This window comes from Pantherophis guttatus, chromosome 6 (assembly GCF_059756535.1).
Source record: "Pantherophis guttatus breed Tessera chromosome 6, ASM5975653v1, whole genome shotgun sequence".
Taxonomy (NCBI): Eukaryota; Metazoa; Chordata; class Lepidosauria; order Squamata; family Colubridae; genus Pantherophis; species Pantherophis guttatus.
The window spans coordinates 60,193,475-60,213,818 of NC_142068.1; the positions used below are offsets into that span (position 1 = coordinate 60,193,475).

Genomic DNA, 20,344 nt, shown 5'->3' on the forward strand with positions numbered 1-20,344 from the left:
AGTCCCCCAGAATTATAAGCCTCGGGAATTCCACTGCCAGTCCTGCAGCAAGGTCCAGGAGGCCGGGTAGGGAAGCTGCCACATAGCAGGGAGGCTGGTACAGCAGTAGCAATCCCATCTGATCCCTTGAGCCCAACCTAAGAAAAAGGGTCTCACAGCCGTGCACTTGTGGAACAGTATCCCTGGAGGCTGCTAGAGATTCTCTGATAACAACAGCCACACACCCCTCCCCGATCCTGAGGTCTAGACTGCTGCCATGCTCGATAGCCCACTTAGCACATTTCTAAGAGGGGAACACCTCCCTCTGGGCCCAAGCCAGATCAGCCTTCTCTTCAAGGATCAAATCAGCAATAAGGCTAGCCTTATTGCAGTCTGATCTGACATTTAAAAGCAGCAACCTAAAACCAGGGCCACCACAGATCTGTTGACCAGATAAATGAGGTGAGTGCAAGGGGGCAGAACACAAGACCGGTACTAAACACCGAGGTTGCATTCCCCATGCCTTCCCGCCCTTGCCTCCTGTATCTCCCATTACCCGACACCACTGAAATAGACCACCCTCCTCTGCCTTCCCTGAAAACCATTCCATCCCCCATCACTAACATCACTTCCTTAAATGGTGGCTCTGGTGGCTCAGCAGACTAAAGCACTGTTATTAACATCCACTTACATCTGCTGCCTGCAATTACTGCAAGTTCAAATCTCACCAGGCTCAAGGTTGACTCAGCCTTCCATCCTTTCTAAGGTAGGTAAAATGAAGACCCAGATTATGGGGGCAATAAACTGACTTTGTATAAATATACAAAAGTATGAAGGCTATTGCTTAATGCATTGTAAGCCGCCCTGAGTCTCCGGAGAAGGGCAGCATATAAATCAAATTAAAATAAAAATAAAAATAAGGGAAAACCTCCTCCAACTGACAAACCATCAGGGGCAAGGTGAGCCTTACAGGTACTATAGCACTTGCTCTCAGTACCCTCAAACTCACACAACCCCTTCCTCACTGCCACAGAGGGGTCACATCCAGCACCCTTTATCTCCCAACACACTCATAATACATCTACTCAATGCACAAACGATACCCTGCGCAGTCACTCTGATCCACCAAGCAGGGAGTCACTCTTCTGCCTAGCTCTCACCCAGGAGAGAGGGACCAACACACTCGCCTCTCATTCAACTTTCCCTTCCAGCTCCAGAATTCCCCGAGCAGCCTTATCAGGCCCGATTACAGAACATTCAGAAGATTGCAAAAAGTAGTCGGAGAAGAAGCCAGAAGGCCTGCTATGCTGCACTAGATATTGTAGCAGCTGTGTAGTCCTGAAGTTCACACAGTTCCAACCTCCCACTTGCCAGTTAAACCTCAAAAAGCTCCCAATGGCAGCCTGCCAACCACCACAGCATTGGTGACCACATGAGTAGGCCCAGCTGCCAACAACGGCCAGTGAAGATTGTTTCTTCTGTCAGCTCTGCCTCTATCAGAAGATCCACGCCATCATTCAGAGCTGCAGCTGCTGGCTCTTGGGCTTTCAGACCAGGATTTAGCTCCAGCTGATTACTGCACATTGAAGACAGTTCAAAGAGATCCAGGGGAAGTCCAGGGAAGCCACACAGTTATAAATCATCTGCCTCCTCTGCTCCGTCTCACCTTCCAGCTCCCCTTTCCGACCTCTCCACTCTTCAAGCTCTTGGCTTTCTGCTTCTCCACTGTTCCTTCTATGTGCTGAGTCAAAGGTGATACTGGTCGGGAATTCCAGGAAATGATATGCTATATATCTACAAAAAGACATGCCGGCTAACTAGCACATTCTAGTTGTTGGACCGAAGACCTATAATGGAATTTCCACGTATATTTTCTTGTGTAATCTGATATTTGGAAAATAAAACAAGTTACAAACTCCTCTTTATACCTTCTCAATCTACTGCTATTGCTACCAATCATCATCATCATCATCATCATCATCATCATCATCATCATCATTTTAGCCATTGTCTATTGACTGCAAAATGAAGGCCTCTTCCAAATGTTTCCAACCAATACGATCCTGAGCTTTCTTTTGTCAATTGGGCCTGCAATACTTGTTGATCCATCTATCTCTATTGCTACCAATAGACAACTAAATATGGGGAAAACCAAAATTAAACGGTAGAACATTGCCCCCCCCCTCAAGAAACTGGGATCTTTTCAGGAATTTTTAGAAATACAAGTGCTTCATTGATATAAAACTGAAGAACACTTAAACAGTCACATATTCTGTGTAGTTGAGCACAATCTTTGGTTGGCCTTGATTATTCAACAGTTACCAATGTTGTTTTTCCTGATCAATCTAAATGTTTGGAGAGAATTGCTTTCTTTTTTCCTTTTGTGAAGATCTTTTTCCAACATGTCTACGCGTGGTTGGATAAATGTTCTGGAAAACATCTGCTCTGAATTGCCACCGCATAAAAAATATATTTAAAGGAAAAAATAAACCTAACATCACAGGAGAATGATGGATAGATAAATACTCAATCTATACCCAAGAAGAGCAGGTGGTAGTCATGGCTAGGAGGACCTTTGCTCAACTTCATACTGTATGCCAGATGTGCCTGTTCCTAGATTAAGAAGCATCACTCATGGTCACTCATACCCTAGTCACCTCCTGGTTGGATTACTGTAATGCGCTCCACATGGGCAACAGGCTCTACATGTCTTGAAATGTATCTGGAACATTCATCTGGTCCAAAATGCAGCAGCGCAGGCAGTTATGTTCCAGAAGAACACATTACACCTCTGCTTCACAAGCTGCATAGGTTTCCAGTCTGTTTCTGGGTCCAAAGCGAGGTGCTGTTTTTTACCTTTAAAGTCCTGCATGACACAGGATTGAGTTATCTGAGGGACTGCCTATCCTGATTACACCTGTCCATCCTACCAGATCCAGCAGAAAGAGCATGCTGTGAGTCCTGTCAGCTAGGGAACTACATTTGGTGGGTCATTGTTGAAGTGTGCTTATAAATGTTAATTTGATTACTTCGTTTATTTGCATCTAGCAACACTTTTTATTTTCTTCTGACTCTTATAAAACTCATAAAATATAAAATGTAAATATAACATATACATATGTAATTATACTGTAGTGTCTTACCTTTACAAATCCATTGAGTAAGTAAAAATGGGTAAACAGTGATAGGAAAAACCCAGCTACATGTCACCAAATATAAACTCATATAAGAAAAACTTCCCTGTTTAAACGTGCTTCTAATTATTTTACTTTTTAAATTTCAGTCAGGATTTCATGAAATGATGCATACTAATTTTATCCCTTTTTCAATAAGCAAAGAGATTAAATGCTTTTAAGATCAGTATTAGTTTTATGCAACAGCAAATTAGCAATTATGTAGTTCCACAAAGTATTTTACTTCTATGATAATCTATTTTTTTCTAAATGTTTTTATTCTGATCTGATCTATTCTAACCCACAACTGAGATGGGACTGATAAATTTTCCTGATTACTTCTTACATTCCCTTGAAATCACTCCTTCTTTATGACAAAAGCAACAGTGCAGATGGATTCAGTTAAAAGATTTAAAACAGATATTGGCTGCATTCTAACTAAAGCTAAATAAGCCCATAATTTCCACTTGGAAATGATATCTTGCTTTTTTTTCTCAGATTAGGCTTCCATCATTCAAACAAAGAATGACCACAAGAAATGAGATCTTCTTGCCCTCCTAATGCTACTTTAAAGAGGTGCTCTTTCAAAAGCTTGTATTTCCCTCAGAAACAGCTCGGCAGCTACCGCAAGTGCTAGTGCAGCTTTTCTTGCTGCAATTGACTGCTAGTTACTCTGAGTATTATATTTGTTGAAAGTTCAGGTTTAATATTTGAGTGACAGTTTATTAAACAAGTTTCTAATAACATTTATTAGATGAACTTTAAAAAGGCTAACTGCCAAACCATCAAAGTAAACTAGTTTTCTTCACTGATTCTCTTATTATGTTTATAACTCTTATGAAAGGTAGGATGAAATATTTTGGTAGCAGAGAAAGATTAAAAAGTGGGGGGGGGATCTCATGTCCATGACTCAAGAGATACTAGCCCAAGCCACATAAAATTGTTCTTGCTCAGTTCATAGGAATACATTTCTAAATCCAGGGGTGTCAAACTCGCGGCCCGCGAGCCAGATGCATCATGCGCTAGCCACATCCAAGCCTGGTTTAGCGAAGGGGGAAAAAAGTCATGATACATCACATGACAACACGAGTTTGACACTCATGTTTTAACCCTTTCCAGGAAAGCAAAGATTCAGAACAAATTTTACTTTCTTGAAGCCAACAAGTATTTACTTCAACATATCAAAAAAGTAAAAATATTCTTAATCCTTTTAAGGATTATGAACTGTTGTGGCCTATTTAAACATTCATTGAAAACGCAGCACAAAAGAGTGTCAGCAGACATTCTTAGGACCTTTGAGATATTTACGTGAAATACTAAATGTTGCAGCATATGCAAACTTATAACTAGTCAAGCAAGTTTTCTTTCAAATTAAAAAGAGATATGATTGGACTGAAAGATACCCAGTCATTAGTTCAGCATCTTTTTCTAACTGTTTAACATAATAGCTATGACGATAAGAAAGATAATACAAATGGACCATTTATACAGACCGTTTTCTATATAAAGCACAGTATACAATATTGTATCTGTTCCTAGCTCTCCAAGATCATGTTTCAACAACAGCTGCAAGCAATGATGGTGGTGAATGAGAAAGGACAGATATTAAAACATTAAAGACAGAAAAAAATATTTGTCCTGCTATAAACCTAAAAGGTAGATGACAACTGAGCAGTATTCACAAGGCATTGACTTGATTATAAATCCTAAAAAGAAGTAGTTTTTGCAAAAAATAGGAAATCCCACAGCATTTTATTAATGAGTTAAATACAAATTTGTTCTGTTAGCTCAGATTTTAGGAAAGCCTTCACGTATTGTAAATGAAGATGGAAAATATGATGCATAGTTTTCTCTAAATTTTGCATAAAGCTACAGCATGCAAGAATGAAACAGGAATATTATAAAAAGGCACCAGTATTCCTAAAACAAAGATTTTTTATAATGCCAGGCCTGCTTAGCCTTCTCCTTCAGGCAAGTTGGCAAGACTTTCAGAATCAAAGAATAGTTTTCCCATGGCTTATGCAGTAAGAATTCACCATGAGTCACTATTCTCAATTTGCTTCAGTTTATAACCTAAGAGGCAGAATGATCTAGACAGCAGTCTGTGTCAAACTTCCTTAGCCCAGTTCCTTTCCAGAACTCTGTGGTTGCACTCTAGCACATTGGGAGAGAGCTTGGGTTTGAGAAAAGTTGGCCTATCCAACTACTATTCAATTTACACAATATGGTCTTCAAGACCATCACTGTTTATTCAATGGACTTAGCAGCTTTAGTAGTGCCTACATTTTTTGCATCTGTTGAAAGCCAAATGGACAATTAGTTCTAAAGACACCCTACTTCTCTTGACCAAGAAAGCAAGCCAAGTTCCCTCCCTCTTTCAAAGAAGTCCCACAAGGCACTTTATTTCTTCAGTTTCTAATTCAAAGCCAAAGTTGAAAGGATGTATTTGTCTCAATCTTCTGTGCAAACAAGAACATAATTATCTAATCGGAAATAGCCTAGCAGTTTGAAATTCACTGTGGCTGTCAGCGGTGAACCTATCTGAACAAGTTTCAACAATGACTTGGCTGGTTAATCTGGGCAAGTTAAAAGCCAAAATAAAAAGTACTGGGAAAAATGCCTAAAATTACAAAGAAAAATAAAAATAGTGCCAATTGGATTTGATCATCTTGATTGGGCATAACAAAGACAATTGCAGAGGTGGAGCTATGGTCAGCAAGAATAGTTTGTGTTAGAACCAGGTTATTGTAGCAAACAAGATCAGCAATAACATAACTAAGCCTTGCCCAATGAGGTGCTCCCTAAAGATGTTGGCCTACAGTTCCAAAGATGATACGGCTTCTTGGTTGAAAAGATCTTATCAGCCCTTTTCAAGCTGTATTGCTAATATTTGAACTATTGTTCTTTTTAATATATATGAAACTTAAAAAGAACCATTCTTCAATTCATGTGTTGAATCTGAAGCTTAGGTCTTTAAAGACATGTGCATATATGTAAACAATCTCCCATCCAACCAACACATACACCATATACATTTTGTTCAGGCAACTTCCATTTCTGGAAATCTTGAAAAAGGACTCCCTCCGTACAATTGTTCAATCCCATTCATTCTAATCAGATTATGAATGGAAGGGACAGATGCTTTGTTTGGAAAGCACCAGCTTTTGTGATAGAATAGTTTGCTTTGAAGTCTACCTAATACTTTACTTGGTACTAGAAGTCATTGTTCAGTCATATAAGAAATAAAAGACTACAATGCAGGACTAATCTTTCAAAAAACATCTAGTCCTTCAAGAGCAATCAGCAACACTTGAAACCATTATAAATTTCAATATATTTCTCTAGTCAAATGGATGGTGGTTTATATGCCAGCACAGTAACTCATTATTGGCAGCAGCATAAGGCTACCAGTTAAACAATGACTGCTCTGCTACCTTTTAAAGAATAGGAATTGGTCTTCCATTTGACCTAATAAATTATAGTACACATAAGTAATGGAAAAGCAGTTTCAAAACAAAGGGTACTTTTGAAATATCCCATATTACAAAAAAAAAAATAAGCTTGGAGCATGTGAAGAATTATAAGTAATTTTATTAAATATCCATGAGTAAGTAAAATTTGATTACTAAGAACCAGAAGATCAAAGTTTGAATGTACCAGATGTGCCAATTAACAGTTTTATATATAGACTATGTTCTATATAGATAGATGATTTATCATATACCACAATACTTGAGATGCGTCAAAGGTCACAAAAGTTTTTGACGTGCAGAACAGCCAGTTGGAAATTTACACACAGAAACGTATCAGCTGAGTCCTGTGTTATGTAATATAAAGCAGATCTGAACTTAACCATATGAAGTTCAAAGAGAAACACATGTAAAATTAGGAAATGGATTTTTTAGCTTGCAAAAGAGCAACGTATTCTTCTTCAAAACAAAGCAACGAAAATCTATTTCAAAATCCATACTGAGTGTTCCTTTGTAATAATTCATTCATATCATATCAGAGTTGGGAGGCAAAAGGCAGCAATACTCACCCATCATTCCACATGAGAAAAGTGTGGATCCTTGACTCATCTTCTTTGGAGTGTGCTGAAAACAAACATAAGACCTAATCACACATTTTTAAAAATTATGATGAAATCCAGGCCATGCATTGTAACATCTTCACTATGGGAGACTGGCTGTAAATTCAAGTATACAAGAAAAGCTGAAGTGACAATGACAGTCCTAAAAACACACTATTTTGTAGTTTTTACTCATGGTAACGGTTCTTCCTTGAACAATATTCAAAACTGCACAAAAAGCAGTTTTGTGGAAAATCTTAAGTTGTAAATCTATTACAGAAATAGAAGATATAAGATTTGCTCCACTTCAATTTTTTTTCTTTAGAATTATATTGATTGCTTATTTAAAGAAATAATGTTTAAAATTGTATTTTTTTAAAAAAGTATACTACAAAATATTTCTAAATTGATTTCATAGGGCTGGTCTCATCCTTAACTGAACAAAGTTGAAGCAATAAAAATCAAAATTGTTCCATACAGAATGAGAAATAATCTAAATTGTTTTGTTGTAAATCTTTTTAAACTACTCATTTACTATGCCAGTATCATTGCTGTTGGACTCTTCATTTAAAAAAAGAAAAACAGACAGTGTAGGAATCAATAAGAGAAATTTATCCAGTGACTGCAGTAATGGTTCTAAAGTTTAACTAGCTGGCTCGGTTTTTAATAAATCTTGTGCTGTCCCTTCATATTTTGTTCCTCTTTCCCCCTTCTAAATCATTTAATTTGCCAAAAAAGAGGCAATTTATGATAGAAGAAAAGACACTTAAATTTATATTAACAACGTTGTATTTGGGTACAACATTAATGTTGTTAATAAATTTTATCTTTCTTTCTTTTTTCCCCTGACTCATGTAACACAATGTATCTATTGAGAAATAAGTTTTATTGAACTAAATAGATTGTGTGCTAAGTAAATTCAAGGTTCATACTGTATGCACTAAAAGTTAAACTGGAGTACTATCGAGCAAATAAGTTCCACTAAATTAAAAATGTAACATTTCCAGGAATGTTGAAGCACTAGGAAAATACTGTTTTTTCCCATTTTTTCAAGAGAGAGAGAGAGAAGTTGGGAGGGGTGGAATGAAATATATACAATGCCTATTTTAGCATTCTTTATAGATATAAAGTCACTTTAATTTCATAAAATGCATAACATGTAACTTGGGTTCCTCATAAACATATGTTTGTTGTACAAAACGCTAAAGGGGAGAAGTGGGAAGGCTCAAAATATATTTATTGCCATGAGACATTATTTAATCAATCTCTGTAGCAATCCCATCCTACATTCACTGACACTCAGCCACATCTGAGTTGCAATTAATGAGGCATGGCTTCGATTACATATGCTGGCACATTATCTAAAACATCTTCACTTTCTGCTTGTCACAAAACTTGAAATCCTTTTAGTATAAACTAGGAAGGATGGCTAGATAAAGCAGAAGATTACCCACGTCCACCTGAGCTCTTATTAAAGTTTGGAATCTATGAGAAGATAGGTAAAATCCAGGGAAACAAGCAGGACACTTTTGCATCAGGGATACATTTTTCACTAAGGAATATGCTTAGCCATAGAATATAGAATTTTAATTTTAAGTTATTTCTGCATCTTGCTATCCAAGCCTTATATGAGCTGTGGCGGCACAGTGGTTAGAATGCAGTACTGCAGGCTACTTCTGCTGACTGCCAGCTGCCAGCACTTCAGCAGTTTGAGTCTCACCGGCTCAAGGTTGACTCAGCCTTCCATCCTTCCAAGGTTGGTAAAATGAGGAGCCAGATTGTTGGGGGGCAATATGCTGACTCTGTGAACCACTTACAGAGGTCTATAAAGCACTGTGAATTGTTATATAAGTCTAAGTGCTATTGCTAAGTGTTATTGTCTTTGCTGTTTATTTTCTCTATACAAGTTCAGTAATGTGTCATGCAACTTGGCACCTTTACAGAAGAGTTGCTTCCCAAATACAAGCATACCAACATCATATAGAATTTCCCTTTTTCCCATACCTGGGAGATCTTCTTAAAGCACAGCTGTGATTTGAACAGTTCTATCTTTTTACTTTCTTTACCACTGAATATTTTACATGTGACAAACATCTAAAATGAAAATATGTTTATGTTCTTTTTTAAAAATGAAGTTTAATTTTATTCATCTCTTGTGAGATTGGTCTTTCTACCAAAGAGAAGTGGAAACAGCTCATTATCTTAGCCAGATACCTCAGAACCACAGGGCCAGGATGATGCTGTAGCATTTATTTCATTTATTTCTCTTCTTCCTTTTCATTTTAAATTTGCCAGCAAAGTAACTCAGATAGCAGGAGCCCTATCTCTCTCACAAAACAGGTTAAGGGAAGGATACAAGTTTATTTATTTATTTAGTGTATGACAAATACATGGACTTATAGTAGTTCAGACATTGGGCCAGTGTAAGCTCTTGATGGATATGTATGTTCATACCAGTGGTGGGTTGCTACCGGTTTGCCCTGGATTGGGCAAACTGGTAGGGGTGACGGCGGCAGGTTCTACCCGGACGTCTCTCCGCATGCGCAGAAGCATCGTGGGTGCACCCACGGGTGAACCAGTAGCGAACAAAATTGAAACCCACTACTGGTTCATACACATACCAGAAGACACACCAACTCAGGAAGTGTAGCTGGGTAGTATGGATTTAAAGGGCTTCTGGAAAAGGAAGCTGAGACTGCCGCCCTTTTACCTTACAGGTTCAACTCTTATTTCATAAATCTTGCATACTAACAGTTTTTCAAATCCTATCTTTATTATTTAATATATTTATAACATTTTGACAAAAAAATATTTGCCAATATTGAAATAAATTTCTCTACTCATTTGTCTTTAGTTTCTTTCCTGATCTGGTATAAGTATTTCAAAATTCAGAAATTTGTTTTATAACTTAATAACCATGTTATTAAGCATTGTTTAAAATTAACACAGTAGGGTATTTTCCATAATCATTTTTCACTACATTGAAAAACTGCAATCCTTTTAATTTTATGGTATATTATAAAGAAAAACAACAAAACAACAATAAAAACTCTGGGGTTTTCTTAATTTTTTTCACTTTTTCTGGCCCTTACTTTCAAAATCTACATTTATCACTTCTTCATAAGGCAAAGCTTAGGTCCAAGAACAAGATGAAAATGAGGAAATGAGACATTTTAAGATAGACATTTATGTCTGTCTTAACTGCAATTTCATTTCATAATGATTAAACCATTCATCAAAATCAGGAAGTAAAGGAGTATGTTATTCATCATTTACAATACTTCTCTTACAATAAGGAAAAAAATTATTTTCTGAATTTCTACTCAGATAACTTGATCCATATACTTTGTGAACAGTAAGATGTTTTTCTGTTTATCTACACCTGCTTTGCAAAAATTTTCTTGGATGCCAGGAAATAACATATTATTGCTATGTTAAAACATGCAAGACACTTATTATTCATCAAAATATGGTGTCTAAAAAAAAGAAGCCAAACAAAAAATTGGCATTAAATCCCTATTTCTATGCTGAGAATAAAATAAGGGAGGATATGTGTATACACAACTACATGCAAGAGATTAATTATTATGTGAGAACACAAACAATGAAGGAATATACATAGAATTACTGTGGAATTGGAATTATTTGGTGAAAGGTGATGTTCTCTAGAGATCTAATTATGTTGACTGATATTTTGAAAACTAATCCATATTAATGAATAGTATGGTAGAAGAGATTTAAATTTAAAATTGGGATGTATTTTATTATTTTTAAAATAGACAGATTTTTATCACATCACAGTTTTAGGGAGTTCCCAGTTAACGATGATAATGGGACTAGAATTTCCATCACTAAACAAAGTGGTCATGAAGTGAGTTACAGATTGCAATCCCAGCAGTCCTCTTTGCCATCGTTAAGCAAGGTTTGTGGGTTGTTAAGTGAGGCGTTCCTTGCAACTTCCTGCCAACTGCCCATAATCAAAGTCATGGAGAAGCAATCAGGAAGTTGCCTTGACTTGCAAGCAAGCCAGCAAGAAGAGAAGTAGCTGCTGTTGGGTAGGGGGAGGGTGCACAAAGGTTGTGCAAAGGGACATTGTAGAGTGGCACAGGGTGTGTGAAAGTGTGGGGGGAGCCCATGCAACATGAGCACAGTGTTCTTGGAGGCTTGGAGTGGCTGTTGAGACTTACCCAAGCAACTTGTGATCTTCCCTGCCTGCTTGTCCTCTGACTTGGCTTGGTTGGCAGAGAAGGTCACAAATGATGAACATGTGACCTTGGGACACTGTAGCCATCTTGTAAGCTGGTTGCCAAGTGCCCAGAACATGGTCACGTGACTGCAGGGGTCCTGCAATAGCTGGAAGCTCAAGGACCAGTTGTTAACTATGCATTTGTTATTGAGGTCTACCTACAACTGTTCTGAAAACACATCACAGCAGCCTTGGCTTTCTGCAAGTCTCTCCTTGCTGCTTTGCATGTGAACAAACAAATTACAAGGGTCTCTTGGTAATTTGCCATAAAGGTCAGTTTCCTGCTTCAGTATAATTTAAAGGAAACATATTACAGTTTGCACATATCTTGTTAACCACTGTATCAAAATTGCAATGTGATCCTAATGTCTTATTTGATAACTGATTATAATTTGCACAAACTATGATTTCTGGCATCTTCCATGTGTAACGGAAACTTCAATTTATTACAACATGAAACATCTGCAGATGAAAGGAAAGAGAGGGATGTGGAATGGGTGGCATTTAAGGCAACATTTGTACATGATTATCTTTTCTCTCTTTTTTCTTTAATGCCATAACTCATAGTAGCAAAAATTACTAGTTTGCTTTTAGATTACAATGGTGAAATTGCAGGCAATCCCTTGGGAAGCTTCAACCAGCCCCTGCAAGCACCAGCAAGCATTACTAGGCATTCCAAGACAGCTTTATAAAGACAGTGCTGTGTTCAGAGAGAAGCAAAGCAGGAGGAAAGGTTTGCTGGAGAGGCTGGCTCTGAGAAGAAGACAGCAAAAGATGAAAGGTTGGTGAAAGGCAGCTGGCCAAACAAATATGGGATGGACTGGGCTGGGCTGGGCAGCAAATGAATGCTTGCTGGCATTTGCTGGCCAGGGAGCCACATGGGGTTGGGAGAGAAGGCAGCTGGGCAAATGAATGCTTGCTGGGGGCAGGCTGGCGTGCCTCCCAGGATATAGCAAGCAGCCCTACAGCCAAACAATTCTGGGGCTGCTTGCTGCCCCATAAGGCAAAATGTAGGATGGCCAAATGGGCATAGATGGGGAGGAAGTAGGAGGAGGAACTAGTAGGTGGTGGTGCAGGCAGTCCTGACCTTATTGAGGCTCGGTGTTCGGGAACCAAACCCACAATGGCTTGGAGGTAGCTGCTTAACGGCCCATATATTCTTGGTTAATTACCCAATGGGGAATGCTGGGAGTGCTGCTGTAAATCGGTGCAGTCACATAATGTCTCACTTTATGAACACATCAATTTGTGGCAGCAATCCCAGTCCCAGTTATGGTTGTAAGTTGAGGGCTGCCTATATGGGCAAGGCAATACTGTTTTCTAAATGTGATATTGCATGGTATGGGAGCAGCTCTGTAGTGGACAAAAAAGCTCTACAGAGAATTATTAAAACTGCCCAGAATATCATCAGACTCTAGCTACCAGCCCTGGACGACATCTTTGAATCTCACTGTTTGAGAAAGTTGCATAACATTCTCAGAGACTCTTCCCATCCTGCTTACAATCTTTTTGGACTGTTGCCTTCTGGCAGAAGATACAGAACAATTAAAACTCGGACCACACGTTTTCTGAATAGTTTTTATCCCAAAGCTATAATTGCACTCAAGAATGAACTAAAGGGCCACCATGAGTGAGTTGTTGGACAGTACTACTTGTGTGGATGTTTGGGTGGTTTAGGGATGGAGAATTGTGGTGGGTGGGAGTGTGTTTGGGGATTGTTGTGTGTGTTGGACCTGGTCTTTAGGTGTTAAGTGAATTTCGTTGTATGGGTACACTGTGTATACACGTACAATGACAATAAAGTTATTTAATATTTTAATATTGGGCATACAAAACTCTTCTTGTTTGCTCATTATTATGCTCACATTGGTTTAGAGCCACACAATCAATATGGTTCCACATGTTGCAGTCTAAAATGGGAGCACAGCCCTGTAATCTGAGAGACATAAACGCTAGTATATAATCTAAGCCATCAGGGTGACATGAACTCTTACCAGTTCAGTCCTGCATGATAGAGAATCAGCACCTTTGTTTTCCAGAGTTGTAGTAGTTAAGATCATCACCATGGTAACAAAGTCATGAACTCGGGTCCATTCCAGTAGAGGTAAAGGTCACAATTGGCCATATTAGGCAGAATCTCCCATTCAGTGCATTTTTCCAGATGAAAGGATCAATAGCACCAATTCCCATCTGTTTTGTCAACTGGACAGCTTGACAAAAAGTAGTCCAAAATATTCACTTTCTGGAAGGAGAAGGGGGGGGAGATAAAATACAAATACTCTGTAGTTATTCTTCAATTCCACAAATCATTGCACAAACTTTATATCTTTTGTGGGAAGTTTGCCCTTGCTCTTGCAATAAATCTGACAAGTCCTTGCATTTCTCATGTGTACCAGAGAAGAACAGTGACCATAGGATTAAATTATACCTGCAGGAAGAACAGACAAACCCTTTCCTTCCTATTTGAACTTTGCAGTTGCAAGAGACAGACTGTTAATTAAGGAGGACAGTGAGTAAATGGGGAGCAGTACAGTTCTGGCAGCAATCAGTGAAGTAAGAAGAAAAGAAAGCTGTATATGCTGGCAACCCAGAAGGAAGAATCACAAGCAGGGGCTAAATAATTCTAAGTTACCTCTAAATTCTAACTTTTAAACAAGGAGCTGTAAATATGTGTGTGTGTGTATGTATATACACACACACACACACACACACACACACACACACATATATACATACGCTTTAGAAATCAGACTATTGAAACATGAAATACAGTCATTACAAATGGCTCCAGCTATAGGAAATAGTCACACACACACGCACACACACACACACACACACACACACACACAAATAAACCAAGGGCCCTGCTATGAAAGACACCTGTATGAAAGCATGCTTCCACAGATAAGCAGATATTCGTGCCCCAACTCAAGCCATCTCAAAGGTAATGAAACATTTTTGTGTCGTAGTATATACTAAGCAAAAGAATATATTTTATTTCACATGTCTTGGATTAATAGTTGATAGTGAGTTGAGAGGAAAATAGGGATTCCTCATTGTGTAGAACAGCCTATTGGTTTTTCAATTTGCACACTGATTTGCATAACAAAGGTACATATGCTATATTCTGAGTCTATGGAATTAGATAAAATAGAATAGAATTCTTTATTGGCCAAATGTGATTAGACACACAAGGAATTTGTCTCTGATGCATAAGCTCTCAGTGTACATAAAACAATAGTGATGGATCATTATTATAGTCATTGTAAAAATACATTCATCATAAAACATTAGATACAACACTTAGTGATAGCCATGGATACTAAATAAGCAATCAATATAAATCATACTAGGACACTAAGTAAACAATATAAATCGTAAGATAAAAGCAATGGAGTTATAGTCGTAAGAAGAAAAGGAGATATATAATAGGGAAGATTAGAATAATGATGGTAATACTGCCTTTCTAGATAGTTTGATAGTGTTGTGGGAATTAGTTGTTTAGCAGAGGGATGGCATGGGGGGAAACTCTCCTTATGTCCAGTTGTTCTGAGGTGCAGTGCTCTATAGCATCATTTTTGAGGGTAGAAGTTGAAACAGTAACAACAAAACTATCAGAGCATTTCACCGAGGCTGCCATTGGCGGTGCAATCTTGATGAGAAGAGCTATCTTATCTTATCTAAACTTCAGAAAAGATAAGATAACCTTTATTGTCATCTTTTTCTGTGGGACTCTGGCACACATTAAAAATGAAATTCTGTTGCTTACTCTCAAAAGTATATACATACCTAACACACATATAGATATGCTATAAACATACATATGTATATACTTACACACTAACATATAAATACATATAAATATTAATCACTGTCCATCTTGAATACAAAGCGGAAGGAAGAAACTTGAGAGTTCACAAGGTTGATACTGTATACAATTAAAAGCATTGGCTTTAGAGAACAGCATGAGAAGACACATCAGCAATACTTACATGCATTAGGGAGATTTCTGCAGTACTGATTTATGGGTAGCTGTTTTACAGTGAGAAATAAGATACAGAGAGAGATATAGCTAGGATAAGAAGGAATTTCCTGACTCTGGGAGCCATTAAGCAGTGAAACATCCTGCCTCCTGAAGTGCTGTGTGCTCCATCAGCAGAGCTTTTGATAAAAGATTGGATAGCCGTTTGTATGGAACAGTATGTGGATTCCTGCACTGGACAGGAGATTGGCTAGAAGACTCTTCCAGAATTACTTCCAAGCCTGTGCTTTCATGATCTACATCTCTGTAGTACTAGCCTGGTTCTTACACAAAACAACAACATAGCTTGCTTTGCATTATACAAATGCACCCCTAGGATATACGTGCCCTTTACTTGGCAACAAATTACTATTTGAAGCTATAGTTTAGTCATTTACAAATCCTAATTTATTTTAATCTTAGCTTGTTATTGCATCTGAATTCAAAATTCTGAACTTTTGTTTGGTGCCACATCCATTCCTTTTGGTTCTTCTTGGCAGAACAAATGAGAATTGGCCAAACAAGCTATGATTACTTTGTTAAGTGGCTTGCTTAAAAAGTTAGAGTTAAAACATACACATATTCTGACAATATTATACTTCAATCCTATCACACGTATTAACATATTTAATCGAGGTCCAGCAGGATGATTCTCCTTTGGAATGAAATTAGAAGTTGAATAACTATTTTGTAATTCATGAATTTGTTTACACAAGATGCCTTCAAACTGAAATTCAAACAACTAAACTACATTTATATGAACTACAAGTAGAACAGGAAAGCAGTCATATAGGCAAGAAAGTATTTTTTTTCAGCTTGTGGGAGACCCAGCAGCTAAATATTTAAATACAAAAATGAACAGATTACAAATAAGATTAATTTGAAAACAATTTTCCAACATAACTCCATAATCCTGTTTAAAATGCAATATAAAGAAAAGGGGAAAAATCATTAGCTAAAACACACTAAATGTTTATTCTCTAAAATGCAATTAAATTCAAGCAGTCTTATATAATGGAATGGAATGATTAGTATTAGAACTCAGTAAGAGCCAAAATTAATTCTCCTCTCAGCTTATAAATCAGATTCTTCTTGTTTATTTGTATTTGAATGCACAAGTAAGTGCCATTATGAATATTCACTTAAATGTCAGTCGGATAGTAAAGAAAAATTGTCTACTCTTTCTTTGATCAGAACTAGGTTCCTCTAGAGAACTATGAAAGGAATAAAATAAATACATTTTCTCAGTATTTACTATAGAAAAAAATGAAATATGATGGAGTTTGATCTTTGTGAGTATAATCAAATACAGTTTGCTCTGTACCTTAGCCCTGTACCAAGGCTAAGAGGAAAGTAATGAGTTGAAAATGAGTTGAAATGGCTAACAGTAATTTCTGAGAAATTCAATCTAACTGGAGCAGTCTAGATATATTTTCAGACTGCCTATTTGCTCTTAAAGAATAAGCACCTTTCATATCTTAGATGTCTCAGAAAGTTAACATAAAGAACAAGGGTTAGAGGCCATCTTTTTTCAAGCAGAAACACTTCAGACTGATTAAGAATTCCTTTGAATGTTACAAGAAACAGTAATTAGCTATGCTCCTTTTGTGTGTGTCTCAGTATCTCGCTGTACAATCAATTCTTGATTATAATCTGAATTGGACCAAATAATGAATGATGAATTGGACTTTAAAATCTTACAAAATTTCATTGAACTTCCTTTCATACCTGGAGTGATAGGAAAAGAGGTTTGCCTGGTAGCAACTACTTCAATGATACTGCAAAATAGACAGAAAGGAATATCTAGATAATGGGGAAAAACCCTACTAATTTTTATTTAAATAGAAATAAATAGCTATAGATGCTGTACATATGCAAGGCCTTAGAAGCTCAAAAAGTACAAATATTACTGCCTGGTGAGACAAAGACAGAAGAAAGAATGGAAAGAGAGAAAAAACATATAAAAGTAGAAAGAGAAAGAAAGTGTAATGAGATATTAGATCTAAGCAAAGGGAAAAATAGAATTATTAGCAGCAAGCAGATTTTGCCAAATAAAATTAGCTTGGTAACTTATAACACTTACTGAAGATAAAAACCTGTAACTATGATTTATAAAAAACTACCAGTAAAAATCTCATGAAAATGGAAGAAATGTCCTGATGCCACTGTAGCTCACAGCATCCTCCTTAGTGGTTTTTCTGGCATGAGCTACTAAGACCAGATATAATTTTCCACATTTGTTTTTAACAACAACCATGGATTGTCTTTAACTACAGCATAATTCTTACACTCAAAGTTCTTCTTAATATAAAAAAGTGTCTTGATTGTATGATAAGTGTAGTGGTCAACATTTATGTTGTACACTTTTTCCCCCCCAGAGAAGGACAGTTTTAAGAGAAAATCTGAACAGCTTGAATTAGCCTTCAAAAAAACTTTCAAAGAAAAATAAATAGACAGTGGTGATATTTCTAAATAATTAATACAGAATAAAATACTGTATATCAGTAATTCTTTTTCAGAATATTCTCATTCTATCTGTGCCCTGCACAAACCAAATAAAATAAAACTAGTAAACCGTGGGTCAACGGAAGAAAAAATAGTCGATTTTCCTACTGTTTTGTTCCAATTGTCACTCCTGCAGTTATAATTATAAATACTACATGCAGACATAAAGCCTAGTACTGCCAAATGCCTATTTAACATGAACTTTTATACTACCATTTTGCCAATATTAAAATTTCTTTTCCACTCAGCACTTTTATTTTTGAAAAAAGAATGCAGCTTCAATGCATATCCAGTGCTGCATTACTTGATATTTGTACCTATCAGAAATGTTCACCATTAGGAGGTGGCAGCTCCACATGCTTGGTGGCCAATATCTCCTGCAGCAAGATAGAGGCGATGAGAAAGTGACCTCTGTAAGACCTCTTGCTCGACCTCATTCCTACAGGCTAAAGCTACCAAGCTAGTGACCCCAAAGAGTCCTGAACCTTGACACAAAACCAAGAAAGTTGAGTTTCTGATTGGTTAAATTCACAAAAGCAGAAACATACACGAACTAGTGTTACTAAGCCAGCGACCTTCCAATGCCCTCTCCCATGACATTTTATTGACAAGCAAAGGGTCCTGAATCATTCACCTCCCAGAGCATCCAGAACATTAATTTAGCCTGCCAGTGGAACTGACTTAGTTATGTCAGACAAATGCGTGACTTCACCTCAGAACTGTTAACTAGCAAACCAAAAGGGAAGTCCTTGAAAGTACAGCAGCTAATAATTGATAGCATACCAGCAGAATTTGAAACAAATCATGTACCAATGTCAAGTAATGAAAGAAGATCTGAGCAACTGAATCTCATAAACCAATATTATGGAAGCTTCCTGGGAGGGGGGGAAATGAAAGAGGAGGAGGAAGAAAAACAGCAGGTTCTCTGCTCATCTGGCAGCATAAAAATGAGCCCCTCACCCTTCTTTTCACTTGTCATTCTCACAATAAAGCAAGAGCCAAGACTAAAACAAAGACGGGAAGAATGTCTGAGTAAGGAGCATCCTGACCCTGGTCCAGTCTAGATGTGCTGGATTACAACTCCCATCATTATCAGCTACTGTCAGCTTTCTGTACCATTCCACTTCAGGAATATTGAAACTGTAGCCTTCCAGATGTTGATGAAATAGAGCAGGGGTGTCAAACTTGCAGCCCTTGGGCCAGATGCATCATGCGCAGACCACGCCCACCCCAGTTCCGCGAATGGGGAAACATCACAAAACATCATGTGACAGCAATGTGACGTCAAGAGTTTGACACCCGTGAAATATAGTTTCTAGAGCTTTTTATTGTTGACATTCCAGCTTGGCTTACTGAAAATTGTAACTCCTATAGATGGCCACGCATTATGGACCACGTTAGGTGAAGTACCATAGTAGCAGCAGTAGCTGATTTAGTTTGGAATTTAATTTTATTAAAAATTATTATTTTTATTAAAAAGACTGACAATTAGTTAATGCCATCTTTCAAGGCAGCTGTTTTCTGCAAAATGAATTGTTTTTATCAGTACTTGGCTTGCACTGGGAGTAGAGAAGCAATTAAGTTCTGAAAAGGGCAGAGCGCTGTTTTCTTACACTGATAAAAACAGTAAGTACTCTAGGGAGTTTTCTTGACATTGTTAATAATTAATGAAATATCATAAGAAAGAAACTTATGAGAAAGGAATGTTAGATGAATATGTTCACCAAAGATTCAAGAGTTACGTACTCATCTCTATGTAGCAGGATATAAGTGCAATTTTAATTTTTTCCTTCTTCAAATGAGAGCAAAACAGGCAAACTTTAAACTCTTTATTTTGCTGTATCTCATGGCATTAATTTCATCTCAGCTGCAAACATTTATATAACTGTGGCATTTAAATAGTCAGTGGGCATAAGGCAAGTGCTATAACCATTTTAGAATATAGCAGACCACATGGAAGTCTACAAGTTATTTGAATTATAAGTCTTATCAACCTAGATAACATGACCAAGACAAAAGAATTCCAGTTCTGAAGATCTGAAAGATACCACTTAACCAATCACTGATATATAAGAATATATGAATTTGCATATTATTGTGTGAATGATACACCTTCTCAATCTCCAGCTAAGGTCCACTGAAGTGCTTTCATAAAAACAATGATTTAAGACACAGAAATCATGCATTCTACCACTGTGTTAAGTCCTTTCAACCTGTATTGTGCTATTGTTTTCCAGGAGAAAAAGAATGCTTAAAAGACACTTGGAAATATTTATCAGGAAGTTAAATATAAGCTATATGTACTCATTAAATTCATATGCTGCCCAGAGTCATTTTTGATGAGATAGGCA

The 20,344-nt window shown here is 37.2% G+C and overlaps 1 protein-coding gene across 5 annotated transcripts in view; it reads right to left on the minus strand.

The window, feature by feature from the left end:
- The window catches only part of FAM53B (family with sequence similarity 53 member B), a 128,423-nt gene that overhangs the window by 77,831 nt on the left and 30,248 nt on the right, over nucleotides 1–20,344 (minus strand). For all 5 annotated transcript variants that reach the window (XM_087871593.1, XM_060682875.2, XM_034436409.3 and 2 more), the window contains exons 3-4: nucleotides 13,462–13,709; nucleotides 7,192–7,246 (exon numbers count right to left, since the gene is read on the minus strand). In XM_087871593.1, the coding sequence (XP_087727719.1) occupies nucleotides 7,192–7,246; nucleotides 13,462–13,533 (127 nt within the window). In that variant the 5' untranslated portion in view covers nucleotides 13,534–13,709. The remainder of the gene's footprint in view (nucleotides 1–7,191; nucleotides 7,247–13,461; nucleotides 13,710–20,344) is intronic.